Source organism: Azolla caroliniana, unplaced genomic scaffold (assembly GCF_043228905.1).
Source record: "Azolla caroliniana isolate FFs.n. ecotype wild unplaced genomic scaffold, voAzoCaro1.0.p SCAF_1, whole genome shotgun sequence".
NCBI lineage: Eukaryota > Viridiplantae > Streptophyta > Polypodiopsida > Salviniales > Salviniaceae > Azolla > Azolla caroliniana.
In genome coordinates, this window is record NW_028230436.1 from 7,526,300 (window position 1) to 7,536,172 (window position 9,873).

The 9,873-nt window shown below is 36.3% G+C and overlaps 1 protein-coding gene across 1 annotated transcript; it reads right to left on the reverse strand.

Moving 5' to 3' along the window:
- Window positions 1-2,087: 2,087 nt before the first annotated feature.
- Window positions 2,088-9,420, reverse strand: LOC147868747 (Polynucleotidyl transferase, ribonuclease H-like superfamily protein). Its single transcript, XM_087323076.1, has 7 exons — window positions 9,004-9,420; window positions 7,287-7,363; window positions 6,340-6,421; window positions 6,009-6,064; window positions 3,692-3,784; window positions 2,879-2,969; window positions 2,088-2,334 (listed from the first exon to the last, which is right to left on the reverse strand). Exons 1-7 carry the CDS (start codon window positions 9,389-9,391, stop codon window positions 2,219-2,221), a joined length of 903 nt encoding a protein of 300 aa, XP_087179202.1. The 5' UTR covers window positions 9,392-9,420; the 3' UTR covers window positions 2,088-2,218.
- Between the last annotated feature and the right edge of the window lie 453 nt (window positions 9,421-9,873).

Consider the following 9,873-nt stretch of genomic DNA (forward strand, 5'->3'; position numbering starts at 1 on the left):
GTGGTTTGCCGAAGGTTCTATTGAAGGATGAATGTCAATTGTGTCATTGCTTCACATGCATGCAACCATGATTACGTTGCCAACATAATTAATGAATGCAAGTTCCCTACCTTGTTTGTTCACCAAACAAACTCATTCTTCTCATCAACGCCATGTGTGTTATAGTCTCTGACATACTCAAAACTTAGGCATCATTCCCTATGATGTACATTTGCAACATGCAAATCGAATGACTTGATGGTATCTTCCTCTGCACTCTCAAGAAAGGCATGCAAATTGTGTTCAACAACGTGATACTAGATTGGGATTATCTTGATACTGGATTATGAATGCCTCCCGATATTAGGAAATTGACGATGATACATGCAAATGGTTAACTAAGTATAGTGTTTAGGACATTAGAGAGGTCATAAAGGGTAAAGATGTATATCCATGATTACTAGGTGTACATAGACCAAGTGCATACAAGTGACAATATTCTGAGGTTGGGACAAGAATTCTCTTATATGTGAGCTATGTGTGAGGGCTAATACATTGTCACATGGGGTAAGGGTGTGGTTTTATTAATGTACTTATAATGATAAACATGCCTCCTCGTCCTCTTCCATTCCATCTCAACTCCCATAATTTATTAATGTAATGTATTTACATGGTGTTAGAGCCCTTGGATTTGAAAAGTTATGTTTAAGTTTGTTAACAACTCAATCCCATATCTTTTTCATTATTCACAACTTTAAAACCCATATTACGAACAATAAACATGAAACATCAACTCTTATCAATGGCTAATTAGAATTAAGGGAAGCTAGTATCATTAGAGTTCTAGATGTAGATTCTAAATTACATAGTGGAGATATGGTGATAGGAAAACCTATTTTCATTTTATTTTCTTGGTAATGTCAACGTTCATAATACATATTTAGGAGCAAATCATAGGATTTACCACTAAACCAATGTGCTAATATATTTCAATATGGAGAATTTTAACAAGGCAACACTATGTATTTATAAGCCATAATTAGTGTGGATGCCTATATTGCCTTATATTATACTTAACATTGTACTTCGTAGTTGGTGGGAAGTTAGTTACAAAGTCATGTTTTTTGAACAAACTATTAGGTTGTCTCATCCCTCAAACTTTGAAGATATGTCTCTACAATGAACAGATTTTAAACAAAGAATTGTATTGAATGAACTTGAAGTTACACAATATGACAACTATTTAGTTCGTGGATGTTTAAAGTCTCTTACGTGTTTAGTGCAAAGGTAATATTAGCACATAATGTCCTATTATTTTTTCCCAATTATTAATCGCACATATACCACCACTAGGTAATGGTATTTCTACACTAGATCAAAGGCTATTAATATCGATCCTCAAGAAAATAGAAGCAATATGATACATAAGAACAAAACCATTTTGAACCATGAAACAAGAATATGAATTTGCCTTCTGTATGTTATATGGATTGGTAAAGCAAGTTGCATATGACATTCCATCCTCTTTAGGATAATTATTAAGCAATAATGCATGGAATCTACACTTGTTTCTAATAGAAAACAAGTTTGCCTACAGCTGCAAGAAAGAGGTAGAACCTTCAATAACGATGCAGACGTTGTTGTCCACACACTCACCGTTGCCACTCTGTTGCATCTTTTTCGTCAAAGGTCTAAAACCTTAACCATTCTCCTACTCTGTCAAAGTGGCCACATTTGGCCCCAATTAGCTCATCCTCAATTCATTGGCACAGACAAATAATCTAACCAAATTAGTTACTATGACATCTTGGATGCCCTCTAGTACATATACTCAGATTACATTTGCCTGACAATCAAGTCAAAGCTATTTAGCTTATATGGGCAAAGCAAAGCTCTTTGAAGTACCCCAAGTTTTCTATTCAAAATTTAAAAAACTACAGTATTTCCTAGAATAATTAATAATACTACACACCCCTTCACCTATGTGACATACCTTGGGTTGCTCAAGAGAGAAATAATTCTCTGGCCACATGCATAATCCCACAACATAAAATTGAAGTTTAAATTTAGTTGAGAACAAAGACAATGAGGCACGACCTTAGATGGAGTTTCAGTAAAATAAATAGTGATTTCTGGTCAAATAAAAAATTACATCCTTTGTAATGGAACATCCATATTTATAAACATTACAGTGTACTGTGGAATCGGCAGTCTATATTTTCCAAGAATGAACAAGTGTCTATTTCTTATGGGCTTTGAAAATGGTTTTTTGCATGTATGTAAGTTCAGCAATACTCTCTTTAATATCCTCCAAAGCTCTGTGAGCTTTTTTCTTCGTTGGTGCTCGTTTTGCATCTGCAAAAATTCTCTCTCTCTCTCTCTCTCTCTCTCTCTCTCTCTCTCTCTCTCTCTCAATACACACACACACACACATATCCCTGCATGAGATTAAGTTTGCTGGCGCTTGAACAAGATGTCTATCTAAAGTTTTTATTGATCACAGCAACAATAGTTTAGCTGTAAGTAAACAAAATAGCAAATCAATTCCACAACAAAACAACAGAAAAAGTCTGATTATGAAATAATCAACTCCTTCCAAAGTAGTTTGCAGTTGACATATGGAAAACCATCAGTTTGTTGTGTTTGATTTCATGGTTTTTTAGGCAGACAAAAGCTCATGCAGAAAGAACTGCTCCAATGGAGAATAAGACAAGGCTTCCTAGCCTAAAGGAATGCTATGTCTTTTACATTGTCTTGATATGAAAAACTTCATTGAAAAAGTAAGAACATGCTTTTTAGAATTCTTGAAAGTTTAGAATTCTAACTTCATCATTTTTAGTGTGTTTCATAAGAAAATAATAATGTAAGAAGATAAATTTAATATGTCAAAAATCCTTACCATTCGGAAACCAACGGAAACAAAGAGCTTTTATACTGCTTACATCCACCACAACATGAGAGAAAACCGCTGCCAAATCAGGCATATATTTCTGTCCACATAACAGCAAAAGAAAATTAAGCAAACCAAGATAACATGACACACCTGGTTGATCAAGTACTATATGCCTGCTTGAAAAACGCAGATTACTCCTAGTACAGGTGGCTCTTTAGATAGCACACCCTTGTTATCTACTTCTAGTTTCTCATAAACCCATTGATATCTTGGACCTTTGTAATGGAGAGCAAGCCTGCACACTAGTGTAAAAATCCCTATCATGATTTTCCAGGACTAAAGCAAACACCTCCCTTATTATGATGGTAAAAACATATCATGTGATTATGTTCAATTGTAACATTTATGAAAGGCATAATTCCGTTGAGGTATTTCAGAACTGAACAAGTTGTCAAGATGATGATTCTTTTGACAGGCAACACATATCATGTCATTTACAAAACAAGAAGTCCATTGAAATCTTTCAGAAATTAAAGGAAGTTACAATGCCATATCTTTTGAACTGCAATTAACAAACACTCAGACGTTGAACCTAGCATCATAATCATAAAAAGACTATTCACGTGTTTCACAAACCAACATATTGTCCCAGCAGCATCACATCTTTTCAACATGATAATGTACAGATGCAGAATTCATGACATAAAAACATAAGTTGTGAAAACACAAAAAAGCAGATGTGTCCATAATTACATATCAATGTGCTTCTAACAGAAAATTAAAGAAAGTTCAAAATAGACATAAACCCAAAATACTGACCCGAAGAAATAGCAAATCTACATAAACAGAATTTCCTGCTAGCAATGGCTGTTTTGTTCCATCTCCTATATGCAACCGAACAAAATTCAGCACCTGCAACAAGAACAGTAGTTGCAATTTAAAATATCAACACTCACAGCAAGAACAGTAATCTAATGTTCATTTACAGAGAAATGCTTTTATTATATCAGCATACATGAATCATTAATTACTTAACAAGCCACACTTGCCCCCTACTGGAATAATTCCAATATCACAAGTGCTTCTAGATTCTCTGCATTTTTCTGCGATCTTCACATTTATATCTGATCTTGATAATAATAATAATAGCTGTTCTGAATATATTATCATTACTGAAAAGACGTGGATTTGTGCAAAAACAGCAGCTGCAAATTTGAGCTTCTTGTTGGGCTCCAGAGAATCTCCCACTCAGAAAGTGTTCATGGACAACCTGGGAAACTTTTTTTTACACATTGGCTCTCCAAAATTTTAAGATCTGTTTGCAGAATTTGGAGTTTCAGTGGTGTGGTGGTTACTTGATCATGACTTGTGTTGTGCTGTCTCACAATCTCAACTATTTGTATTTGCTGCTTCCTTGAGAAATAAATAAATGCGTGTGAATCACAACCTTCAGGGACAACAGAACTGTTGCAACAAAATCTTTTTAGCTCTCTTCCTCTCTACAGGTGTGTACACAATAATCTTCAATCAGGGATGCCAACCTTTGCAAGCTTGACAAGTCTAGTCTCTTCCACCAGAAACGTTTTAGAGTTCTTATATGTAAAAGCATTCCAAATATGGAATCTTCTCTAAAAAAATTGTGGTTACTTGATACACTGACTGTTTTCTACAGGATAGAAACGTATGAATGGAGCCAGAATTGGAGAGATTTGGAAAGTCCTTTAATCTAGATGATTGCCCATATTATAAGACAAAAAGCATCAGTGTGCCATGATATGATCCTGGCTCATTTGGGAGCTGCCACAATAGCGACCACGGCCTGATTAGTGATGTGTACTGTAAGGATTTGAGCATTCTCAAAGCAAAAGCACTCATTATTAGCAATTATGTCATCAAAACAGCTCATAGAAAATAAGCAAATTATCATTATTGATATCCTAAAATACATGAATGCATCCAACCACTTGAAATAAATATAAATGCACTATCCCATTCCAATATATAGCTCTCTACTATCAGGCCCTCTCATAAGAATACACATCCCTCTCTATTGCACTCCGTTGTGTGTGTGGTATGACTGCTCAAGATTTTTTCATGTCAGTTGGAGATTGCGACAAGCTTACATCCACCCAAAATTATGGTGCTAATTGTGCCATTTATTCTCTCCATTTTGTTAATAATAAAGGAATACCAAGAGGCATGCTGGTCTTTGGGACCAACGAGGTGTCAATTTCCTTGTTCATGAGAGATTTAAGTTCGTGGATGTGACAAACTAAGTCTTAATGACTCTAAAATTGTAGGAAATGTTTCTTTGAGGCGAAAATTTAGCTAACTTGGTCGTTCAATTGGTACTTTGAGACTGGTTTCCCGTTTCTCGCTCCTATACCATGTAGGAATTTCATAGCTGTAGGACACGATGTAACTCTCATTTTTCTCTATGATATGGGTGGCCTTGGGGTATGGGTTATATTTCCAGTCTTGCAAAATAGTTCTATGCAGCTGGCAGAAGACTGAGGACACAATTACCACAAATGTCATTGTCAGCTGTTGTCTTCAACATATTGTAGACAGGTTGCAATATTTTTGCTTAGTTATATCACAGCTCTTACTGTCATGGGTTATGCATAAATTGGGATTAATGAAGGAGTTCCAAATTTTAGTCCCTTTCACAAACAACGATGGTAATTTTCTGACTTTAATGTTTTCTGAGTAAACAGAAAGGAACCATGTTTTCAAATAAGTGTCCAAGATGATGAGACATCAGACACAACAGGGTGGTCTCAGGCAGAAACCTAGATCATTATTATATAATTCCAGATGAAAAAAATGCTTAAAAGTCTAGTCCTAATTGTCCAAAGAATCACCAACAATGGAAACTAGATGACATACCCTCCCTTAATAAAAGAGAATTTCTCGAAAGGTGAGGTTGGATCCATTGACCATTTATACCATCTCTGATCAAGTTGATTAGTAATAAGGGCTTCCTCTAGTAATTAAGACACTGCAAACCTATGTCACATGTCTGCAGTGCTTTTGTTGGCAAACATTCCTAATAGACTTATGATCCGTTTTCCCAAATCAAGTTTTTTATAATAAATGTTTATCCACAATCAAAAGCTTGAAGAATCAACAAGACCTCTTGTTCTGCTTCTTTCTCTGTTACATTGCTTCTCCGAACTCCTTCAATGAGCCCTACATACAGAACGCAAAAGCATGCAGTTTTTTACCAATTAATCTAAACAACAGGAATAAATATATATAATATACACAATAAAAACACAACATCATAAGTTCATGGAAAATGCGAATTAAATCTATGCTTATGTAAGTATGTCTATAAATCCAGTCTGTTAATGATCAGCACATAAATATGGCACCCAGAAGATCAGCATTGGCTGCAACCTATTCTTATAGATGTATGTGTATACTGTGAAGTATGACACAGGTTATCAGAGTCTGAATCTCACCGCTAGCCCTGTGCTGTGTTTGACACCAGTCACCCATGCTTCCAAGAAGCTCTTCAGATTGATTGATTATCAAATCTGGTCCCTAAACAAGCACGTTTAGTCAGGTTTTATATACTTCAGGTTCAAAGAGAACTGCTGTTCACTTACAAACAGTCTGATTTATTAAACTAGGTGCTACAATATCAGGAAGAAGAGACAAGCCGCACAGGTTATAACTGACATGCAAAGCGTTTATAGTTGAGAAGATACTCTAAATCTTTAAAGCTAATCCAGTGTAGAATAAAAACCTACTGAATTGTTTACACATAGGATTTAGAGCTGTAAGTCCCCAATCACAATTGATTATACAATTATAACCTTCATAGGAGTCTAAATATATATTTACAATTATGAAAAGTGGGTAAGAGAGGAGCAGAGAGTCAATTAATACATTTCATTAAGAACAGTTAAAAGTATAACATCATTGACTCTTATTTTCACACCATCTATTTGTTAGGCCATACATTAACAATTCCTAGCCCATTGGAAACATGTACACAATCCAATCTGGTTACTTTTGACTATGGTCACAGCCCAATCAAAGCCACTAACATCAGAACCATTAATCCCAAATAAAGATACCTTTTAAACAACCAACCTGACGTGATGCAAACAGTCAAATGGAATAAGCCATAAAGTAAAGGTAAATATTCTAGCCCATCCAAATCTCTCCAATAATCTATCAATATAAAAAAAATGTTCCAGCTAGATATTATAAATACATCTGACAATTTTTAAATTTTCTTAAATAAGGAAGCAAAGACTTCGCCTTATAACCAACCTTGGAGATCAGGAACATCAAGCACAGCCATATAAACAAAATTATTAATGCATGTGATAAAAAAAACAAAGGATAAGATGACTCTAGTCCAAACACATGACCAGGTAAACAAAGCAATGAGACTAACCTCTACATGTTCCTGCAGTTTTCCATCAGTAATCATACATGCGATCTCCAAGATCCTATCCTTCTCTAAATCCAAGCCTGTGACAAAAAAAGTTGTCAGATGATTTTAAAACGCCAGAAAAACACAATTTTGGCATTCTTCATAGTTTAAATTTCAAGTCACAAAAACAATTTTATCATAGTTTACACTGGTACTCTCCCTCATGTGGATTAATTTTGTGAATGAGACCTTACTTATGCCCTTGATTGGCATGTCACATGGAGAAGAAGGGTGATGGTACTAAAGAAGGTTATGATGGTTCTTCGTTGATGATTTTTGTGGCTATATTTTTGTCAAACAACTCTCTACATCTCGTGATTTTTAGCAAGAATAATCCTAAGCATCATTGGTCTTTGTTTAACCTTGCAAGGAGGGTCTCTGCTTTCACATCCTATCGTTAGCCTTGTGCAAAGAGGCAATGATATCTCAGCCTTGGTTCATAAATAATGGTAGTGACAAACATATTGTTCCTCTGATTTTGTATCCCAACAGCACAACTACAAGATTTCTTCCTTCAAAGCCATACAAGATGACCTAATAATAAATCCATCCTGTGAAAGTATGTGTTGTTTTGTATGTATGGCCTAATAATAGATCCATCGTTATGAGACTGGTACATTCTTTCATTTGCCAATAAAGTGATATCAGTTCAGATCCTTCTTTTCTTTTCTATTGTGGTTCTTTCCAAGTGTGGACAAACTAATCTGCAGTGTAAGGTAGTTCCTTTGGGTTTATGCCATGATATTGAACCATTCCTGCATTTAGCATACCAACAATGAGTGTATCCCTGTTATCCCAGCTGTTTTGAGAACATGCCAGCACTGAGTTCATATATTTTAGGAGCTATCAAATCCATTAGATACAAATCACGAGCTGGAATAGCACCTCAGTCAATATAAGACTGGTTCCATCTTAACCTGGATTATATCATAGAATAGGATTAATTTTTTTTAAAGGACAGAGACATTAAACGAGTATCAGAAAATACATAATCTATGTAGTTTTTCTGGATTGTGATCTGCCGTATAGAAATCATTAAGCAGAATATGGGAGTACAATAACTTGCACTCAACAGTCTGAGCAAAACGGATCTAAAAATACTAATGCTGGCTTTTTTATGTGCCGAAACTACAATTACAGGTTACCACAATGCTAATATGTAACAATTAGTAGATAAGCCAGATAAGTGGCATGTCAAGTGTTACTAAGTTTGATTGAGCTTGAATTCAATATGCATAAGACAAATAAAGATACATCAAATGACTCCTCAGGTCAACTGCATAATGCCAACAGTATATGTCCCTAGAATATAGAAGTCGTTAAGCACTTAGATGTAGAATATCAGCATATAGATTTGGGTGGGCTATTGTCTGGATGCCACCCCCCTGGACCAGGATAGGGGTGATTGGCTATGTTCTATGTGTGAGCAGATGTGGCAGTCTCACGTGGGTGTAGTATGGGACATGGTTTTGACTTAGAGATACATACATATCTGTAGCCTCTATTTGAGACTGATTGAGTATGGGTTTTATTGTAAAGAAGCGATTTTTCGTCTGATGCATTACTTCAGCCTCTATATTTTCTAGTTTTAACAATTTCCTAGTTTAACCAACATACATCGTCAAAAAAGAAAGAAATTGAAGGAATAAATAGAAAGACTAGGGGGGGTAAGTATTACCTGTCATCTCGAGGTCAATCCAAACGAGCGGCCATTTCAACAACTTCACATCTCCTCCACCTTTCTTCTCAGGAAAACAGGGAGCAATGGCGGGGAGGATTCTCTGGGTAGGAAGAGGAAGAGGAAGAGGAGGAAAAGGAACTTCTTCCTCCTCTTCACCATCATCATCCGCGGCTTCATCGTGGATGCAGAGCTTGGCAAGAACAGTCTCCACGTTCTTCTCCTTCTTGATCCTGGCCTTCCGGGATGGTTTCTTCTTGTCGGAGCGCATGATGGCCCTCTCCACTGTTTCTGCTCCCGCGGCAGCAGTTGCTCCTTCTTCCTCTTCTGCTTCTGCTTCGGAATCGACCGACAAAATCGAGAAGATGTTGGAGCTTCTTCTGGCCATGCACACAGCAAAATCAAGGGGAGAAAGAGAAAGAGCAGCTCAAAGAAGAGCAGAGAGTTTAGCAGGGTAGACAGACAGACGCCCGCGTACACGCACTCCAGTCTACACATACGTACGTACGTACGTAAATACATACATATACGGTCTACACATGCATACAATACGGTGATACATCCAGACATATATGGTCTATGCATACATACATACATATATGGTCTATATGTACATACATGCTACATACATACATATATGGTCTATACATACATACATGCTATATACATGCATATATGGTCTATGCATACATACATACAATACGCTCATACATACATGATGTACGTACATGTTTCGAGGACTATAAGGGTAGGGGGTGTCATTTACTTCGAATGCACAGCCCGGTGGCCGCCAAGGACCTCGCCTTTCGCACCCACTCAATCATCACCACTCTCTGTAAATATTATACGACATTTCATGGACGTCTTATG